The 22145-nt window shown below is 46.3% G+C and overlaps 1 protein-coding gene across 2 annotated transcripts in view; it reads left to right on the top strand.

Moving 5' to 3' along the window:
- Positions 1 to 20953, top strand: part of u2af1 (U2 small nuclear RNA auxiliary factor 1) — a 72145-nt gene extending 51192 nt beyond the window's left edge. Inside the window, exons 7-9 of one of the 2 annotated variants that reach the window (XM_078560422.1) lie at positions 15372 to 15464; positions 16847 to 16930; positions 20656 to 20953. In XM_078560422.1, the coding sequence (XP_078416548.1) occupies positions 15372 to 15464; positions 16847 to 16930; positions 20656 to 20785 (307 nt within the window). In that variant the 3' untranslated portion in view covers positions 20786 to 20953. The remainder of the gene's footprint in view (positions 1 to 15371; positions 15465 to 16846; positions 16931 to 20655) is intronic. The other variant, XM_078560423.1, reaches the window with a different exon arrangement.
- Positions 20954 to 22145: the final 1192 nt, after the last annotated feature.

Genomic DNA, 22145 nt, shown 5'->3' with positions numbered 1-22145 from the left:
TGTTTTTGTCAAAACCACTTGTTGGAATTTTAAAAACATAATTGTTATATATAACTATTTTTGCACAGTAAATAATTTCCAAAAAGTACCATGGGGTGGAATTCTGTATCTGCTTTCCACCTCTGAACAGCTTTGTTCCTGCCCTCTGGTGGACTGAATTATTTTTGTGTGGAAGTTCCACAGTCTCTACACTGGGTGGTAGTGTGCTCAGTGTAAAATGAACGGAAGAAATCCTGCTTTGGGGCTTTTCCATGACTGATTCTGCCACTTCAGTGCATTTGAATGTTGTCTAAGCCTTAAAAAAGCAGATCAAAGGCTGTTCATTAAAAGTGTTGTAGCTATGCTAAAATCATGGAATTTCATAGAATCACAGAAGAGAATCAGAATGGTTACAGCTCAGGAGGATGACTTTCAGTCTGTTGAGCTGATTCCAAGTGCAATATAACTAGTCCCACTGCCCTGTATCCTCTGGAGGTCCCCAGCATCACAGATACCAGCCTTCAGCCAATTTGATTCGCTTCACGTGATATCAAGAAATGGCTGAAAGCACTGTATAATACAAAGGCTATGGGCCCTGACAAAATTCCGGCAATAGCACTGAAAACTTGTGCTCCAGAACTTTCCGCGCCCCTAGCCAAGCTGTTCCAGTACAGCTACAACACTGGCATCTACCCGACTATGTGGAAAATTGCCCAGGTATGTCATGTACACAAAAAGCAGGACAAATCCAACCCAGCCAATTACCGCCCCATCAGTCTACTCTCGATCATCAGTAAAGTGATGGAAGGGGTCATCAACAGTGCTATCAAGCGGCATTTACTTAGCAATAACCTGCTCACTGATGCTCAGTTTGGGTTCCGCCAGGGCCACTCAGCTGTTGACCTCATTACAGCCTTGGTTCAAAGATGGACAAAAGAGCTGATCTCCCTAGGTGAGGTGAGAGTGACTGCCCTTGATATCAAGGCAGCATTTGACCGAGTGTGGCATCAAGGAGCCCCAGCAAAACTGGAGTCAATGGAAATCAGGGGGAAATCTCTGCTGGTTGGAGTCATAACTAGCACAAAGGAAGATGATTGTGGTTGTTGGTGGTTAGTCATCTCAGCTGCAGGACATAACTGCAGGAGTTCCTCAGGGTATTGTCCTAGGCCCAACCATCTTCAGCTGCTTCATAAATGACCTTCTTTCCATCTTAAGGTCAGAAGTGGGGATGTTCGCTGATGATTGCACAATGTTCAGCACCATTCGCGACTCAGATACTGAAGCAGTCCATGTCCAAATGCAGCAAGACATGGACAATATCCAGGCTTAGGCTGACAAGTGGCAAGTAACATTCACACCACACAAGTGTAAGACAATGACCATCTCCAACAAGAGCGAATCCAACCATCGCCCCTTGATGTTCATTGAATCCCCCACTAACAACATCCTGGTGGGGGGGGGAGGGGTTACCATTGACCAAACTGAACTGGACTAACCATATAAATACTGTGTCTACAAGAGCAGGTCAAAAGCTAGGAATCGTGCGACGAGAAACTCACCTCCTGACTCCCCAAATCTTGTCTACCATCTACAAGGCACAAGTCAGGAGTGTAATGCAATACTCTCCACTTGCCTGGATGAGTGCAACTCCCAAAAACACTGAAGAAGCTGGACACGATCCAGGACAAAGCAGCCCCACTTGATTGGCACCACATCCACAAACATTCACTCCATCCACCACCGATGCACAGTAGCAGCAGTGTGTACCATCTACAAGATGAACTGCGGGAACTCACCAAGGCTCCTTCGACAGCACCTTCCAAACCCATGACCACTACCATCTAGAAGGTCAAGGGCAGCAGTTAGATGGGAACACCACCATCTGGAAGTTCCCCTCCAAGTCACTCACCATCCTGACTTGGAAATATATCGCTGTTCCTGCACTGTCCTGGGTCAAAATCCTGGAACTCCCTTCCTAAAAGCACTGTGGGTGTACCTGCACCACATGGACTGCAGTGGTTCAAGAAGGCAGCTCACCACCACCTTCTCAAGGGCAACTAGAGATGAGCAATAAATGCTGGCCCAGCCAGTGATGCCCACATCCAATGAATGAATTAAAAAAAGCCTGCACTGTTACCCTACACGATTGCCATGTATTTTCTCTTTAAATTTCCAAATCCCCCCCTAGTTATATGATCTGCAGCACACTGGTTCCAGCGGTTCAGCTCCCTCTGTCCCAGTGCTGCTGCCTGTGCCCATCGATCAAAACCCATTCCTCCCACACCAGCCTTTGATACACGCATTCAACTCTCTGATTTTACAAACATACGAATTAGGAGCAGGAGCCGACCACTTGGGCCCTTGAGCCTGCTCTGCCCTTCTGTGCTACCGAATGACAGATTGGTTAAACATGATTTCCCTTTCTCAAAACCATGTTGACACTTCCTGATTACCTTGAATTTTTCAGCTGCAGAAACTTGAGCTCTGGGTTTCAGAGCTCGAGCGGCAGCTGGAGTCACTGTGGCGTTTCCGCGAAGCTGAGAGCTACGTGGATAGAACGTTCAGAGAAGTGGTCACACCACAGCTTAAGGGCCTGGAGACAGAAAGGGAATGGGTGACCACCAGGCAATCCAAGAGAAGTAGGCAAGTAGTGCAGGGGTCCCCTGGGGTCCCGCTCACAAATCTGTTTTCCGTTTTGGAAGTTGGTGAGGGCATTGGTTCCTCAGAGGAGCGCAGTCAGAGCCAAGTTTGTGGCACCACGAGCGGCTCAGCTGTACAGGAGGGGAGGAAGAAGAAAGAAAGAGCTATAGTGATAGGGGATTCATTGGCTAGGGGAGCAGACAAGCATTTCTGTGGCTGTAGACGAGGCTCCAGGATGGTTTGTTGCCTCCCTGGTGCCAGGGTTAAGGATGTCACAGAGCGACTGCAGGACATTCTTCTGGGGGAGTCTGAGCACTCATAGACTGATAGATGTCTACACAAAAGGAGACCGTATAGCCCATCGTGTCCACGCCGGTCAACAAAGATCGGACTACACTAATCCCATTTTCTAGTGCTTGGCCCTAACCCTGGAGGCTATGGCAACGTAAGTGAATATCGAAATACTTCTTAAATGTCACGAGAGTTTCTGACTTAACCACCCTTTCAGGCAGTGAGTTCCAGACTCCCATCACCCTCCGGGTGAAAAAATTTCTCCACAACTCTCCTCTTAGCCTTCTACCTCTTACCTTAAATCTATGCCCCCTGTTCATTGACCCCACTACTAATGGAAAAAGTGCCTTCCTATCCACCCTATCTATGCCCCTCATAATCTTATAACACGTTTATCAAGTCCCCCCCTCTCAACCTTCGCTGCTCCAAGGAAAACAACCCCAGTCTATCCAATCTTTCCTTATAGCTCAGACCCTCCAGCCCAGGCAGCATCCTGGTAAATCTCCACTGCACCCTCTCCAGTGCAATCACATCCATCCTATAATGTGGTGACCAGAACTGCACACAGTACTCCAGTTGTGGCCTAACCAGTGTTTTATACAGTTCCAGCATAACTTCCCTGCTCTTGTATTCAGTGCCTCGGCTAATAAAGGCAAATATCCCATATGCCTTCTTAACCACCTTATCTACCTGCACTGCTACCTTCAGGGATCTATGGATATGCACACCAAGGTCTCTCTGATCTTCAGTACTCCCCAGGGTCTTACCATTCATAGTGTAATCCCTTGCCTTGTTAGCCCTCCCCAAGTGCATTACCTCACACTTTTCTGGATTGAATTCCATTTGCCACTGTTCTGCCCACCTGACCAGTCCATTGATATCCTCCTGCAGTTTACGGCTACCCTCCTCACTATTTACCACCCTAGCAATTCTTGTGTCATTCGCGAACTTGATCATACCCACTACATTTAAGTCCAAATCATTTATGTTCACCACAAACAGCAAGGGCCCCAGCACCGAGCCCTGTGGAACCCCACTGGAAACAGGCTTCCAGTCACAGAAACATCCCTCTACCATCACGCTCTACTTCCTGCCTCTCAGCCAATTTTGGATCCAACGTGCCACTTTGCCTTGGATCCCATGGCCTCTTACTTTCTTGACCAGTCTGCCAGGAGGGACCTTATCAAAAGCCTTGCTAAAGTCCATGTAGACCACATCAAATGCATTACCCTCATCAACACTCCTGGTTACCTCCTCAAAAAATTCAATCAGATTTGTCAAACGCGACTTTCCCTTAACAAATCCATGCTGACTATCCCTGATTAATCCATGTCTCTCCAAATGCAGATATATCCTGTCCCTCAGAATTCTTTCCAGTAACTTCCCCACCACCGAAGTTAGACTGACTGGCCTGTAATTTCCTGGTCTATCCCTTCCTCCCTTTTTTAATAATGGGACAACATTAGCAGTTCTCCAGTCCTCTGGCACCTCACCTGTGGCCAGAAAGGATTTGAAAATTACTGCGAGGTCCCCTGATATCTCTTCCCTTGCCTCCCTCAACAGCCTGGGATACATTTCTTCCGGGCCTACGGATTTATCCACTTTTAAGGCCGCTAAACCCGCTAGAACCTCTCTGTTAATTTCCTTTAATATTTCACAGTCCTCCACCCTTATGTCTAAACCTGTGTCATCCTTTTCCGTTGTGAAGACTGACGCAAAGTATTCACTGAGGACTGTACTCACGTCTTCCGGGTCCACGCACACTACCTCCATGGTCCCTAATTGGCCTTTCTCTTTCCCTAGTTATTCTCTTGCTCTTTATATATTTAAAAAACCCTCTTGGGTTTTCCTTTATTCTACCCACCAATGCTTTCTCATGCACTCTCTTAGCGTTCCTAATTTCCTTTTTAAGCCCCCTTCTGCACTTTTTATGCTGCTCTATGGACTCTGCCGTATTGAGCCCTTGGTATCTGCCATAAGCTTCACCACAGCCAGAGGTTGTGGTCCACATTGGGACCAATGACTAGATAGGAAGGGGGATGTGGTCCTGCAATCAGAATTTAGGGAGATAGGTAGAAAATTTGCAAGCAGGACCTCAAATGTAGTAATATCCGGATTATTCCCAGTACCACGTGCCAGTGAGGATTGAAATAGGGGGATAAGGCAGATGAGTGCATGGCTGGAAAGATGGTACAGGAGGATGGGCTTTAGATTCCCTGGACGCTGGGACTGGCGCTGGGGGAGATGGCACCTGTACAGAGCTGGGACTGGGATCCTTGTGGGGTGTTTTACTGGTGCTGTTGGGGGGGCTTTAAGCTAACTCGGCAAGGTTGTGGGAATTGAGAGAAAATATTAGTGAGGGTGCACAAAATACTGGGCGGGACAGATAACTTACTATTCTCTATATTAGTGCTAATAGTTGAAGTTGGGGTAGGGGAGAAAGTAACAAAATCTAAATTAGGGTTACTATGCGTGTATATGAATTCATGGAGTTTAGTAAATAAGATTGGGGAGTTACAGGCGCAGATTGCCAAGTGGAAATTGTGGTGATAACAGAGACCTGGCTCAAGGAAGGGCAGAACTGGGTGTTAAATATTCCTGGGTACAAAGTGTTCAGAAAAGATAGGAAAGGAGGAGGGGTGACAGTATTGGTTAAGGAGAGCATTGCAGTGCTGGAGAAAGAGGATGTCCCAGAGGGTTCAAGGACAGAATCAATTTGGCTAGAGCTAAGGAACAAAAAGGATGCGATTCCATTGCTCGGTGTAGTCTATAGACCGCCAACTAGTGAGAAGGACGTAGAAGAACAAATGTGCAGGGAAATTGCAAAGAGATGCAAGTATTATAGAGTAATTATAATGGGTGAATTTAATTACCCGAATGTATACTGGGATAGTGGTAGTGTAAAGGGTGGACAGGGGCAAAAATTCCTAGATTGTGTTCAGGAGAATTTTCTACAGTATGTGTCTAATCCAACAAGAAAAGATACACTGTTGTACCTGGTTCTTGGAAATGAGGTGTGCCAAGTAGATCAAGTGTCAGTGGGGGAGCATTTAGAAGACAGTGATCATTGTATTGTATATTTTAGGATTATGATAGAAAAGGACGATAGGAAATCCAGGATAAGAATAATTAACTGGACAAGAGCTGACTTCGATGTGGCAAGAACGGAGCTGGGCCAGATAGACTGGAACAAAAGATTGGCAGGAAGAACTGTAGCTGAATAATCGGCTACCTTCAAAAAAGAATTGGTTCGGGCACAGTCAAGGTATAATCCATTGAAAGGGAAAGACAGGGCAAACAAATCCAGAGCTCCCTGGATGAAAAAGGAGATTGAAAGTAAGATCCAAAAAAAAGTGTGCTTGTGACAGGTGTCAGGTGGAAAATACAATTGAGAACCAAGAGGAATACAGAAGGTTCAGAGGGGAGGTGAGAAAGCATATTAGAGAAGTGAAGAGGGATTATGAGAAAAGACTGGCAGCCAATATAAAGGGGAATCTCAAAGTCTTCTGTAGACATATAAATAGTAAAAATGTGGTAAAATGAGGCGTAGGGTCGTTTAGGGACCTAAAAGGGAATTTATAAATGGACGAAGGGGCCACAGCTGAGGTATTAAATGAATACTTTGCATCCGTCTTTACCAAGGAGATAGATATTAACCAGGCCATGGTGACAGACGTGGGAACTCTGTCACTAGAAGGGTTTAAAATTGATGAGGAAGTTTTGAATAGACTGTCGATACTTAAAGTTGACAAGGCACCGGGACCGAATGAGATGCATCCAAGGATATTGAAGGAAGTGAGTAGAAATTGCAGGGGCACTAGCCATAACCTCTCGGTCTTCCCTGGACTTGGGTGGTGCCAGAGGACTGGAAAATTGCAAACATTACGCCCTTGTTCAAAAGAGGTTCGAAATATAAGCCCAGCAATTACAGACCAGTCAGTTTAACTTCTGTGGTGGGCAAGATTCTAGAAACAATTAATCGGGATAGAATTAGTCACATAGGAAGCAGAGAGTACTGGTCAGTGGATATTTTTCAGGCTGGAGGGAGGCTTGTAGTGGAGTTCCCCAGGGGTTGGTCTTGGGACCTTTGCTTTTCCTGATGTATATTAATGACCTAGATCTAGGTGTGCAGGGGACAATTTCAAAGTTTGCGGATGATACAAAGCTTGGGAGTGTTGTAAACTGCGAGGAGGATGGTGTGGAACTTCAAGAGGACAGATAAGACCTGGGTGTATATGTGCACCAATCATTGAAGGTGGCAGGACAGGTGGAGAGAGCAGTTAATAAAGCATACAGTATCCTGGGTTTTATTAATAGGGGCATAGAGTGCAAGAGCAGGGAGGTTATGCTGAATTTATATGATACTCATTAGACCTCAGCTGGAATATTGTGTACAGTTCTGGGCACCACATTATAGGAAGGATGTGAACACATTGGAGAGAGTGCAGAAGTGATTTACAAGAATGGTTCCAGGGATGAGAAACTTCAGTTACGAAGATAGATTGGAGAGGTTGGGAATGTTCTCCTTGGAGAGAAGGCGGCTAAGAGGAGATTTGATAGAGATATTCAAAACCATGAGGGGGCTGGACAGAGTAGATAGGGAGAAGCTCGTAAAAGTATCAAGAACGAGAGGGCACAGATTTAAAGTGATTTGCAAAAGAAGCAAATGTGATGTGAGAAAAAGCTTTTTCACACAACGAATGGTTCGGGTCTGGAAAGCACTGCCTGGAAGTGTGGTGGAGGCAGGTTCAATTGAGGCATTCAAGAGGGTATTAGGTGATTATTTGAATAGAAACAATGTGCAGGGTTTCGGGGAAAAGGCAGGGCAATGGCACTAGGTCATAATGCTCATTTGGAGAGCCAGTGCAGACACGATGGGCTGAATGGCGTCCTCCTGTGCCGTTAAAATTCTGTGATTTTTGTTATAGGCCGGGCCATGAGGTTACAAATTTTCATCAAGTACAAATCTGTTGCTGCTAATGGCCCACAGCTAATGGTTGCCCAGTCTTGAGTTGCTAGATCTGCTGAAATCTATCCCATTTACCATGGTGATAGTGCCACAAAACAGGATGGAGGTTATTAATGTGAACGCAGGACCTCGTCTCCACAATGACTGACTGTGCGGTGGTCACTCCTACCGATCCTGTCATGGACAGATGCATCTGCGGCAGGCAGAATTCTTTTATTGTTTATTCATTCATGGAATGTGGGTGTCGCAGGCTGGGCCGCCATTTATTGCCCATCCCTAATAGCCCTTGAGAACTGAGTGGCTTGCTAGGCCATTTCAGAGGGCAATGAAGGGTCAACCACAACCAGCATGAGGTTAAGTGTGTTTTTCCCTCTTGTTGGTTCCCTCACCCAGTCTAGCAGCTACGTCATTTAGGACTCAGCCAGCTCGGTCAGTAGTGGTGCTACTGAGCTACTCTTGGTGATGGACATTGAAGTCCCCCCCACCCAGAGAACATTCTGCGCCCTTGCCACTCTGCTTCCTCCAAGTGATGTTCAACATGGAGGAGCACTGACTCATCAGTTGAGGAAGGGCGGTACGTGGTAATCAGCAGGAGGTTTCCTTTCCCATGTTTGACCTGACACCATGAGGCCTCCTGGGGTCCAGAGTCAATGTTGAGGATTCCCAGGGCAACTCCCTCCTGACTGTATATCACAGTGCTGTCACCTCTGCTGGGTCTGTCCTGCCGGTGGGACAGGACATACCCAGTGATGTTGGTGTCTGGGACATTGCCTGTAAGGTATCATCCCATGAGTATGACTACGCAGGCTATTGCTTGACTAGTCTGTGAGACAGCTCACCCAATTTTGGCACTAGCCCCTAGATGTTAATAAGGAGGACTTTGCAGGATCGACAGGGCTGGGTGTGTCCTTGCAATTTCTAGTTCCAGTTTTTTTTTTCCCTTTTTTGACTTTTCAGCAGCAGTCTGATACAACTGAGTGTCTGGCTAGGCCATTTCAGAGGGCATTTAAGAGTCAACCACATTGCTTTGGGTCTTGAGTCACATGTAGGCCAGACCAGATAAGGACAGCAGATTTCCTTCCCTGAAGGACATTAGTGAACCAGATAGGTTTTTATGACAATCGATGATAATTTCATGACACCATTACTGAGACTGGCTTTGAATTCCAGATTTTTTATTAATCAATTGATTTGAACCTTCTAATTGGTTTGAACCTTCCAAACCCATGACCGCTACCATCTTGAAGGACAAGGGCAGCAGATAGATGGGAATACGACCAATTGGAAGGTCCACTCCAAGTCACTCACCATCCTGACTTGGAAATATATCGCCGTTTCTTCACTGTCACTGGATCAAAATCCTGGAACTCCCTAACAGCACTGTGGGTGTACCTACACCACAAGGACTGCAGCGGTTCAAGAAGGCAGCTCACCACCACCTTCTCAAAGGTGACTGGCAATGGGCAATAAATGCTGGCCCAGCCAGTAGTTCATATCCTGTGAATGAGTACAAAACGAGCTGCACTCATCCAGGCAAGTGAGGAGTATTCCATCACACTCCTGAGTTTTGCCGTGTAGACAGTAGACAGGCTTTGGGGAGTCGGGAGGTGAGATACCCATTTCAGAATGCCCAGTATTTGAACTTTTCTTGTAGCCTTACTTTTAATGGTATTTATATGGCTAGCCCAGTTCAGTTTCTGGTCAATGGTAACCCCCAGGATGTTGATAGTGGGGGATTCAGTGGTGGTAATGCCATTGAATGTCAAGGATTGATGGTCAGATTCTCTCTTGTTGGAGTTGGTCATTGCCTGACACTTGTGGAAATTTGTGGCCAGGGCCTCTGCAATTTCCATCCTCCCTTTTTAGTATTTTTTCCAGAGCCAAGTTCCCAGCTGGCTAAGCATTGTTGGTGGTGCAGTTGTGGTGCCAAGTGACCATGGGTGAATCACATCTTCTGCCCACTCCTTACTTTTCCCTTTGTTCTTTTGGCATGATAAATTTTTTCTGTCTAGTTACCAACCTGATGACCTTCCCTGCTACATAAGGTCGGAAGTGGGGATGTTCGCTGATGATTTCACAATATTCAGCACCATTTGCGACTCCTCAGCTACTGAAGCAGTCCATGTCCAAATGCAGCAAAACCTGGACAATATCCAGGCTTGGGCTGATAAGCGGCAAGTAACATTCGTGCCATACAAGTGTCAGGCAATGACCATCTCCAACAAGAAAGAATCCAACCATCGCCCCTTGACGGTCAATGCATTACTATCATTGAATCCCCCACTGTCAGTATCCTGGGGGGGTTACCATTGACCAGGAACTGAACTGGACTAGCCATACAAATACTGTGGCTGGAAGTGCAGGTCAGAGACTGGGAACTCTGTAGTGAGTAACTCACCTCCTGACTCCCCAAAGCTTGTCCACCATCTACAAGGCACAAGTTAGGAGTGTGATGGAATACTCTCCACTTGCCTGGGTGAGTGCAGCTCCCACAACACATGAGAAGCTCAACACCATCCAGGACAAAGCAGCCCGCTTGATTGGCACCACATCCACTGGCTTAAACATTCGCTCCATCCAGTACGATGCACAGTAGCAGCAGTGTGTACCATCTACAAGATGCACTGCAGCGACTCACCAAGGCACCTTAGACAGCACCTTCCAAACCCGTGACCTCTCCCATCTAGAAGGACAAGGGCAGCAGATAGATGGGAACAGCACTAGCTGTAAGTTCCCTCCAAGCCACTCACCATCCTGACTTACATAAATACTTGGAAATATTTCGCCATTCCTTTACTGTCACTGGGTCAAAATCCTGGAACTCCCTCCCTAGCAGCACTGTGGGTGTACCTACACCACATGGACTGCAGCTGCTCAAGAAGGCAGCTCTCCCGCAATGCTCACATCTCATGAACAAATTTTAAAAAAAATTTTGGACAAAGCTTACATTTGTGTAGCTGGTATCAAACCACTATCCAAATGGATGGAATCATAGACACATGCTGCATTAAAAAACTAATAGCTCAGCACTGATCTAACCTCCCTTGTAGTCAGCACACAACCTAGTCCGCAGAAGAGTACAAACAACATGGGTCCGGTTCCACAAGGGGAGATGAGTAATGACCTGAAGTGTGCTTGTGGCCATGTATGTCAGACCATGAAACACATTACATCAGCCTGCCCACTAAGATGGGAGGCACCTCATTTCCCCACTTGGAGGCCATTGAACAGAGTCAAATTAGGCATTCCATTATAAACTTTTCCCATCATGTGAAATTGGTATTATAGTAGAATTGACTGAAGACTGACACCTGTGATGCTGGGGCCTCAATGGGCCATGTGATTTGAAACTTTCTTGGTGGGTTTTACAATTCTTTGAATGGATGGTCGGTGTTGCTTATGATTTTTGACATGGACAATAACTGCTGGCCCAGCCAGCGAAGCCCATGTCCTGTGAATGAATTTTAAAAATGTCATGGAGCAGAGCAAGACTTTAGCTGCTGTCTCTGATTGACTCAGCTTACATGTTTTTAAATATGATCAGCTTAAACCTTCACCCTCCATTGTTGTTTCCTATTGAGTATATGTAACTGGAGTACTGCTTGTACTGGTTATTCAGCTTCTACAGACTGTTTCTGGCCAATGATTTATTTTCCTGGGCTGAAGTAAGTTTCTCTGCTGCTTCTGGGTCTTATGATGACTTTCAACTTCTCCAATTGTCATTTTAACCTACAATCAATTCTGCACACCTGCTGGATCTTTATTCACAATGCATCCTCCTTTAAAACAACTTCTGGCTTTCATTAACCTAACACACCTGTCTCCAAACATGGACCACACTTCATTGATACCCTAACCTACACCAACTTTACCATGACATCTCTAACTTCCTATTGGCTCCTGTTTATTCCCTGTTATTTCTATTCTTCCAATGATGTGGGTGTCGCTGCAAGGACAGCATTTGTTGCCCATACCTAATTGCTCTTGTACTGGGTTGGGTGGCTTACTAGGCCATTTCAGAGGGTATTGCTGGAGTCTCATGTAGGTCAGATCAGATAAGAATGGCTGATTTCCTTGGTGAACCATTAGTGAACCAAATAGGCTTTTACAACAATCGATGATAAGTTGTTATGGTCACCATTACTGAGGCTAGTTTTTAATTCTAGATTTTGTTAATCAATTGAACTCAAATTCCACCATCTGCCATGGAATTTGAACCCATGTCCCAAAACATCAGCTTGGGTCTCTGGATTACTACCCAATGACATTACCACTACGTCACCGCCTCCCCTAGATTTCCTATTAACAATGTATGTGCCATAATAAATTGCTGTGTACCCAGGCCTATGTAACTTGACTTTTCCCTGTACCCATTTGTGTGCACATTTTGGCCATCGCTCTGGACCAGCCCATCTTTTCAGTATCCATTTTTTTCCCCTTTATCCCTCCTAGCCTCCTTTCCCCCCTCCTTTCGTTATGCCTCCTTTCATCCCTCCCCTCTCAGATACTTTGCCCTGCAATTCCCTACCTCAACCCTTTGCACTCTTTGACCTTCCTACTTTTGCTGTGTCTCAGGTATGACTCCTCCTTTGATAAGCTTACAGCTTCCCTCTGTACTTTTCAAAAAGAGACGCTTGGATCAGGCGATGTGAGCATTACTGGCTGGGCCAGCATTTATTGAGTATCCCTAACTGCCCTTGAGAAGGTGGTGGTGAGCTGCCTTCTTGAACCGCTGCAGTCCATGTGGTGTAGGTACACCCACAGTGCTGTTAGGGAGGGAGTTCCAGGATTTTGACCCAGCGACAGTGAAGGAACGGTGATATATTTCCAAGTCAGGATGGTGAGTGACCTGGGGGGAACTTCCAGGCGGTGGTGTTCCCATCTATCTGCTGCTCTTGTCCTTCTAGATGGTAGTGGTCACGGGTTCAGAAGGCCATGTTTGACCCCAAGTTGACATTCCAACCACCTATTTGTGCCATCATTAAGAACACCAGCTCAGTAGCATTGCCTGACACTGCCACCACCGTGCCTGAAGCCCTCATTCCTGACTTTATCACCTCTAGGCTTAATTATTCCAATGCACTGCTGGCTGGCCGCTCACGTCCGTAAACTGGAGGTCATCCAAAACTTTGCTGACCATGTCCTACCTTGCACCAAGTCCTGACCACCTATCACTCCTACCCTTGTGCTCACTGACCTATTTTGGCTCCTGGTTAAGTAATGCCTCAATTTTAAAATTTTCATCCTTGTTTTCAAATTCCCCTGCCATGGCTTCTCCATTCATTATCTCTGTAAACACCTCCAGCCTCGCAGCGTATTGAGATATGTGTTTCTCTAATTCTGTCCCCTAGAGCATGCCCAATTTTAATTGCTCCACCATTGGTGACCATGCCTTCAGCTGCCTGGAGTTCTCTCCCTAAATCTCTTGTCCGCGCTTTCCCCCTTTAAGACACTTCTTTAAAACCCACCACTTTGATCAAGCTTTTGGCTATCAACCTAATTTGTCATGATGTGACTCGATATCATACTTTATTTTATAATTCTCCTGTGAAGCTCCTTGTGACATTTCATTTTTTAAATTATGCTATTTTGTTGGAAGATGCTGTCTAAGGAGGCTTGGTAAGTTGCCGTGGTGCACCTTGTAGATGGCACACACTGCTGCCCCTGTGCGTCAGTGGTGGAGGACTGAATGTTTAATGAAGTGCCATCAAGCAGCTGCTTTGTCCTGGATGGTGTCAAGCTTTTCAAGTGTTGCTGGAGATGCACTCAGCCAGGCAAGCGGAGGGTGTTCTATCACACTCCTGACTTGTGCCTTGGTGGACAGGCTTTTGGGAAGCAGAGGTGAGTTCTCATAGAATTCCCAGCCTCTGACCTGCTCTTGTCGTCACAGCATTTATGTGGATCGTCCAGTTAGGTTTCTAGTCAATGATAACCCCGGGATGTTGGCAGTGGAGGGATTCAGCGACGGTAATGCCATTGAATGTCAAGGAGAGATGGTTAGACTCTCTCTTGTTGGAATGGTCGTTGCCTGGCATTTGTGTGGCATGAATGTTACTTGCCACTAATCAGCCCAAGCCTGGATATTATCCAGGTCTTGCTGCAGGCACAGACTGCTTCAGTATCTGAGGGGTTGTGAATGATACTGAACACTGTATAATCGTCAGTGAACATCCCTGCTTCTGACCTTAGGATGGAGGGAAGGTCATTGACGAGCTAGCTGACGATTATTGGGCTGACGACACAACCCTGAGGCATTCCTGCAGTGATGTCCTGCACAGAAAAGTACAGTGCAGAAGGGAGACTATTGAGTGCATCAAGCCTGCACTGGCTCTTTCAAAGAACAATGCAGTTGGTCCTAATCCCCCCCACCCTTTCCTCATAATCCTGCAATTTTTTTTTCAAAATATTCACCTAATTCCCTTTGAATATTAATGAATCTGTTTGCAGCACCCTGTTTGACAGTAAGTTACTTACTTGGAAATATATTGCCATTCCTTCACTGCCGCGGTTAAAATCCTGGAGCTCCCTCCCTAACGGCACTGAGAGTGTGCTTACAGTCTGCAGTTCGAGGGAGCTCACCACCACCTTCTCGAGGGCAATTAGGGATGGGCTATAAATGTTGACTTTGCAAGGCACATTCGCATCCCATGAACAAATTTTTTAAAATTCTAATTCGTAATCATTCTTTGCTTAAAACTTTTTCCACATGACACTTCTGATTCTTTGCCAATCATCTAAATCTTACGTGCATTAGTTATGAGTCATTAGAAGCAGTTTCTCTTTTTACTGTTTAAAACTCTTCATAATTTTCAAATCTTCTCTTGGCTTTTTCTGCTCTAAGGAGAACAAACTGAGCTTCTCCGCTACCTACATAACTGTAATCCCTCATCCTGAAAGCATTCCAGTAAATCTCTTCTGCACATTCTCAAAAGCCTTCGCATCCTTCCTAAAGTGTGGTGCCCGGAGTTGGACTCAATATCACAGCTTCCTCTTCATCGTTGTCTTACAGATTAGGTATGTCTCCTGTCCTTGGTGAAAATTGGGGGTTTCTTGACTTGACGTTCATTTACTTATCAGTGCACTCTGTCTTCAAACCTATTTATCAAGTACATTCTCCCTTTTATAATTTTGTCCAGGAAATGAAATGCCCCACGGTGCTTTTGGGGGCTTTAGGAAGACTGAACCCAAGGAGAAATTGAGGCAGGGCCAGAACCTTAATTAAAGAAGGTGGTTTCACAACGGCTATAATAGATTGAGGAACTGGCATGAAATTCCATTCTGAAACGGTTTGATCGGGCTTGTAGCAATTGTTGGAACAAGGACAAGTAAAGGAATGAGAACTTTGGCTTCTGCCACCTCATAGCTAATGTATGGCAGTGAGAACAGGAATGATGGAGGAGCAGGACCTGGGGTGCAAAAGGATTCAAGCTATTGGCACTTGGTGCCTTTTTACCATTTTGCCAAGCCATTTATTCTTTGCTTTGTTCTGCAGTGAGTGTACACGAGGAGGCTTTTGCAACTTCATGCATCTGAAGCCGATATCACGGGAGTTACGTCGTGAGCTGTACGGACGACGTCGTAAGAGGTCAGTTCTGGCTGTTTGTGACTGTATCTAAAATCTGTTTTTAAAAAATGTCTTCAGCTCTGGGAGCCTAGGGAGTTTGAAAGCTGCTAGAGCTAGTCTAGTGTTGGCAATGGTTTCTTGTGTATCATGGACCCCATGTTTTATTCAATTAGGTTGTGTAGGTTTGAGCTAATTTGGTGAACAGTCAAATGCAAATGGTTTTTCCCTTTTGCACACTCAGTGGTTTATGCAGTTTGGATTTGCAGCCTTTTTTCATCCAATTAAATCAGGATAGTGCTTCCTGTTGGCCCAGAAATCCTGTGCACTGCTTTAAAATCTTTTTATTGATCTGTTTTCACCCCATTTCTCCACCTTGTCTCCTCCCACACCAGCTCTAGGAGTGCAGCTGTGGAAGGACTGGGGATATCAGTGTGACCTGCCCTTGTGCCTTCAGTTGTCCTGTGCATAAATTTCACTCATTTTATATTCCTTTGTATCCCCTCACATCTGTCAATGTTTCTGACATTACAGTCCTGAGTAAACTTAAACCTAATTGGTTGTTTAACGCTTTGTGTCAGCCAGGTTGTGAAAGGCTCTGTAGAAATGCGAGTCTTTAACTGTATGGGATTGCTGATGTTTAATTTTAACTAAGAGCCCTACCCTGTTTGTTGTTCCATCTATAAATATATAGAAATAAATGGAAATGGGTCAAACTGCACAACCAGCCTAACCTAGTCTGTGGTTACTTCCCACTTGAACAAGTAGTCTGAATCACATTTAGTCATCCTGTTGCCATATGCCTTCATTCACCTGCCCAATGACTAATCCTGGAAAAAGAATTCCCTGCCACAACTCTACAGTTTTTCCCTCCCTCTTGCATTTAAACTTGGCCCCTCATTTCGGACCCCCTCAATCAGTGGAAACAGTCTGCTTCTAACTACCCTGTACCATACTTCCATAAATTGTAGACACTTCTAATACGTCACCTGAAAAATCTGAATTGAATGTAAAGGACCCCAGGTTTTGACTATCTTTGTAATTTTTTTGCTCTTACCAGGCAGCATCCCAGCAAGTCTGTGCTGTACCCTCTCTCAAATCTCAGTAATCCTTCTGATAGGGTGGAGCCCAACACTGCATGTAGTATTTTAACTTGTTATGGTTTTGTATTAAGGTGTTATACAGGCTCAGCATTATCTCTTACTCTGTCCCTCATGTGATAAGACTGAGAATTTTATTAGCTTTTTCCACAGCCTTATCAACCTGGCGAGGTGCCCTAAATGCTCTGTGAGCCTGTAACTCCAAGTCCTTTTTCTCTCCCACATACCGAGCCTACTTCCATTCCCGGTATAATTACTGCTGTTTTTTTTTACCAAAAATGCCTCACCGTTTCCCATGTATTTCAGCCAGCAGCAGGGTAGCCGTGTGACCTCGTCTGGTGACAAACGGCTGCTAACCATCACCCCAAAACACTTAATGGCTGCCATCAGGTGAGTACAATCCTACTTCTCCAGTCTGAACGTCAGTGACATGTATCAGACTAATTCCATTCTAGTTAATGAGAAGCACGTGGTTGGAGATGCATCGGGGTGGACGGGTGATCAGTGTCCCGAAAGTGGCCAGTGGGTGGAGAGAAGGAGGGGGTTTAGTGATGGGGAACAGGAGGTCCCTCATTGAACAATCAGTAATATACTGGGTGGAGATAGGCTGACAGCCCAATTGCCTTCCTTACTTCAGTTTGGATTGTAGTGTCTTTATCTTTGTTTTTTTTTCCTTTTATTGTCCCTGCTGTGGGCAGGACTGTCCTGTGATCAGCCCTGGTCCCCGCACTGTGAACATGAGTGTCCTGTAATCGGTCCCAGTCCCAGCACTGTGAACATGAATGTCTTGTAATCGGTCCCGGTCTCAGCACTGTGAGCAGGACTGTTCTGCAATCGGTCCCGGTCCCCGCACTGGGCAGGACTGGCTTGTAATTGGTCCTGGTGCCCGCAATGTGAGCAGAACTGTCTTGTAATCGGTCCTCGCACTGGGCAGGATTGTCCTGTAATCGGTCCCTGCACTGGACAGGACTGTCCTGTAATTGGTCCCGGCCCCCGCATTGGGCAGGACTCCTGTAATCGGTCCCGGTCCCCACACTGGGCAGGACTCCTGTAATCGGTCCCGGCCCCTACACTGGGCAGGACTGTCCTGTAATCGGTCCCGGCCCCTACACTGGACAGGACTGTCCTGTAATCGGTCCCGGTCCCCGCACTGGGCAGGACTGTCCTGTAATTGGTCCCGGCCCCCACATTGGGCAGGACTCCTGTAATCGGTCCCGGCCCCTACACTGGGCAGGACTGTCCTGTAATTGGTCCCGGCCCCCACGCTGGGCAGGACTGTCCTGTAATCGGTCCCGGTCCCCACACTGGGCAGGACTGTCCTGTAATCGGTCCCGGTCCCCGCACTGGGCAGGACTGTCCTGTAATCGGTCCCGGTCCCCGCACTGGGCAGGACTGTCCTGTAATCGGTCCCGGTCCCCGCACTGGGCAGGACTGTCCTGTAATCGGTCCCGGTCCCCGCACTGGGCAGGACTGTCCTGTAATCGGTCCCGGTCCCTGCACTGGGCAGGACTGTCCTGTAATCGGTACCGGTCCCCGCACTGGGCAGGACTGCCCTGTAAATCACACCAGGGACCACATTAGCAATTGCTTCTAACCTGATGTTCTGTTTCCCACTCTGCTTCTCACACTCCTCCCCCAGCATAACCTAGATATAAGGTTTCCTTTGGTGATGGGAGGGCCTTAAATTTGAAAAAAGCAGCCCCATTCTACACAGTACCATGCAGCAGACTGTCCCCAGTCACTCACTGAAACAGCAGCTGAACAGCATGAGGTGACGGTGTGCCTGGGGGCCTGCAGCTGTAGAATGTAGCGGGTTTTAAAAAGATTCTGTCTAGCCCTTCGTCACCATGGCACCATATCTGTGCCACACAGTGCCCTACAGCTTTATAGTGATTTGCATCTAAACATTGAGCAGTGCTGGTCTCTGAGGGGTTGGCTCCAGGGAAGGAGCATAATGGGGTGCTATCCCCCTCAAGATCAGGTGTCAGTGTGAACAGGGATGAGCAGTCGGGTGCCCCAGTGAGAGGGTTTACCCTTGCAGACCCTGTTAATGTGAGGGGAAGTTGAGGACCTGAGAGGTAGTAACAGGCCACAGTTGAAGACTTGAGTTTTGGGTCCCATTATATAGAGAGAGTACAGCATCGATTTACCAGGATGATGCCACAATGAGGTATTTGAGTTATGAGGACTAGGACTGTTTCCACTGGAGCAAGAAGGTTAAAAGGAGATTTAATGGAGGTTTTAGTTTGGATGGAGTGAATGGGGAACGACAGTTTCCTCTGGAAGAATAAGCAACTGGTAGATATCATTAAAAAAATGATCACCACGAGTGGAAAGCTTAAAGAAGTGTCCTTGCACAGAGGATGTTGGAGCATTGAATGCTATGAAATGCCAAATGGGTGCAAATTTTAGGAAAAAGATCAATTTAAACCGTTTGAAGCACAGGAAAGTGCAGGGCTATAGGGAGAGAGCGTGGCAGTGGGATTAGTTTGGGATTGATACAGGGCTATAGGGAGAGAGCGGGGCAGTGGGATTAGTTTGGGATTGATACAGTGCTATAGGGAGAGAGCGGGGCAGTGGGATTAGTTTGGGATTGATACAGCGCTATAGGGAGAGAGCGGGGCAGTGGGATTAGTTTGGGATTGATACAGTGCAATAGGGAGAGAGCGGGGCAGTGGGATTAGTTTGGGATTGATACAAGGCTATAGGGAGAGAGCGGGGCAGTGGGATTAGTTTGGGATTGATACAGTGCTATAGGGAGAGAGCGGGGCAGTGGGATTAGTTTGGGATTGATACAGTGCTATAGGGAGAGAGCAGGGCAGTGGGATTAGTTTGGGATTGATACAGTGCTATCGGGAGAGAGTGGCAATGGGATTGATACAGTGCTATAGGGACAGGATTGGCAGTGGGATTAGTTTGGGATTGATACAGTGCTATAGGGAGAGAGCGGGGCAGTGGGATTAGTTTGGGATTGATACAGTGCTTTAGGGAGAGAGCGGGGCAGTGGGATTAGTTTGGGACCGATACAGTGCTATATGGAGAGAGCGGGGCAGTGGGATTAATTTTGATATGATATGGGGTTTTCAAGGGGGGGTGTGGTGCAGTGGGATTAGTTTTGAAGTGATATGGGTTTTTGGAGGGGGAGAGTGGTGCAATGGGATTAGTTTTGGGGATCGATACAGGGCCATGATGCGAGTGGGACAGTGGGATTAATTTGTGATTATGTGGCTTTGGGGAGAGTGGGGCTGGGGGATTAATTTGGGATTGATACTGGGCTTTGGGGAGAGTGGAGTAGAGGGATTAGTTTGCAGTTATGGGGTTTGGGGAGAGAGTGGGTCAGTGGGATTAGTTTTGGAGGTTGGCACAGTGCTATGGGGCGATTGATAGAATACAGCACTGAAGAAGGCCATTGGTCAGTTGTGTCCGTGTCTGCTCTCCGAAAGAGCTGTTCAGTCAGTCCAGCTGCCCTGCTTTCTTGTCCAATTTTTCCTCCCTAGTATTTAGCCAATTCTCTTTTGAAAGTGATTATTGAATCTCCTTCCACTACCCTTTCATCAGTACATTCCAGGTCTCAGCAACTCAGTTTTTGAATTCTCATTTCACCTCTGGTTCTTTTGTCAATCACCTTAAATCTTTGTCCTTTGATTACTGACCCTTCTGCCACTGGAAAGTTTCTCGTTATTTACTCTAACCACTTAATTTGAACACCTCCCCTTGACCTTCTCTGCTTTAAGGAGAACAACTCCAGCTTCACTAATTTCTCCACACACCTGAACTCTCTCATCCTTGGTGCCATTCTGGTAAATCTCCTCTGCACCCTCTCCAAGCCCTTAACATACTTCCTAAAGTGTGGAAAGAGACCATGATAGTTTGGGAATGATTCAGGACTGTGGGAAGGGAGCGGTGATGAGAGTTGGGGAGAAAGAGGGTAGAGGCTGTGACTGACTCATGGTTTCTGGTGGGAATGACGTGCTTGGATTTATTAGTGCACTGCCAAGCAGTATCCTCCTCGTTCCCGGGTTACGGGATATGTGGTGGGAGGGCTAGGTCTGGGGCTGTGTGCTGACGCAGCCCAAGCTGTGAAATCTTTATGATGGTTTTGTGCTTTCTAACAGACACAGGTCAAGATCAAGATCTCGTGAGCGTAAGCGATCTAGGTCACGGGAACGTGGAGGCCGTGGAGGGCGCGATAGAGACCGTGACCGGAGGCGATCCAAGGATCGGGAGCGATCTGGAAGATTCTAAGGGTCTGGCATCAGTCTACATGACAGCTAGTTTAGAAGTACCACATGCAACATAGAATTGGAATTTAATACTTTTTATGTTCAGGTTTAAAATAAAACCTCTTTTTTCCTTTTGATGTTCAATAAACCTTTTTAAAATAAAAATGGAGCTGATGCTACCTGACCTGCAGTACCAGTTCCAAGTTTTCACTCACCTCTTCCTGTGTGTGTGTGTGTGTGAGATGAGGCCAGTTTACTCTACAGTATGTTTAGTGTTGAGTAGATTTAGGGAGATGTCCTGTTTTACACTTTGTTTTGATGTGCTATTATAGAATGATTCAGCTGCACATTCTGCTGGAATCTTACTATTGGAATGAAAGATCTGCTACTGAAGTAAGTATCTTGTGCTACTCAGTGATGCTAAAGTGAGCTTACTGCTCTGAAAACTCCTCATTGAGGAGCAATCCATAAGTATTTTGAGCTAAAGGTAGATTATCCTGCATCTCTTGCACTTAATGCAATTTAAGGGCAATTAGGACCATGAGATGGCCAATTTTCACACCGGCCTCCAATGCACAACTGAATGACCAGGGTAGTTACTTAGTGGAAAACCACACCTGAATGTTGAGTTTAGGGTGTGGGAGCCTGGCTGGTGCTTTAGGCAAAACTAAAGGGAGACAGGGATGCAATTGTAGCTAAACTCTGCAGCATTTAGTTATGTAGTAATCTGAGACTGGAAGTTGAAACTGGGGTGAGTGAAAGCTGCCTGATATGTGGGGTTTAACCTCTGTTGAATGTACCTTGCTGCTCTCACTGGATTCTTTGTTTCAGAAGGATTGCTTATTAACGGACTGCTTCTAGATTAAAGAGATGGTGAAATTGGTCTGTGTTGAACGCTCATTTCAGCAACAGAATTTAATCTAAATTGTAAATGTGCTACTGATTATACCTGTAAGCAATGATTTTGTTAATCAGGTACAGTAAAATGAGAAGAGGTGTATGGGCATGCTTGGGCTGAGGCTGCCAGGCCAGTGTGAGATCTTGTTAACAGCAATGTGTGGTTAGTGGGTGAGCAAAAGGGAACAACGTTGAGGTGAGCGACTGGTGGGGAAACTGGTGACAGGCAGTGAGGAATGGGAACAGACAGTGAAGGAGAGGTGGGAGTAGCGACAGATGGCGGGGGAGGGGTGAGGAATGGCAGGACAGTGACGATGTGGGGGACAGTGACAGGCAGTAAGAATGCTCCATCTATCCTGCAAAAACATACAATGTGGCAAAGATTAATGGTAAACCAGAGGTTTGGGAAAGTTTAAAAAGCCAACAAAAGACCAAAAAAACGAGGGAGAAAATAAACTTCTGAGTGTAAACTAGCAAGTAATATA

The sequence above is a fragment of the Cetorhinus maximus genome, chromosome 16, assembly GCF_964194155.1.
Source record: "Cetorhinus maximus chromosome 16, sCetMax3.hap1.1, whole genome shotgun sequence".
NCBI lineage: Eukaryota > Metazoa > Chordata > Chondrichthyes > Lamniformes > Cetorhinidae > Cetorhinus > Cetorhinus maximus.
Note: the sequence above shows the minus strand (reverse complement) of the source record. Positions and strands in the feature narration are given on the sequence as shown.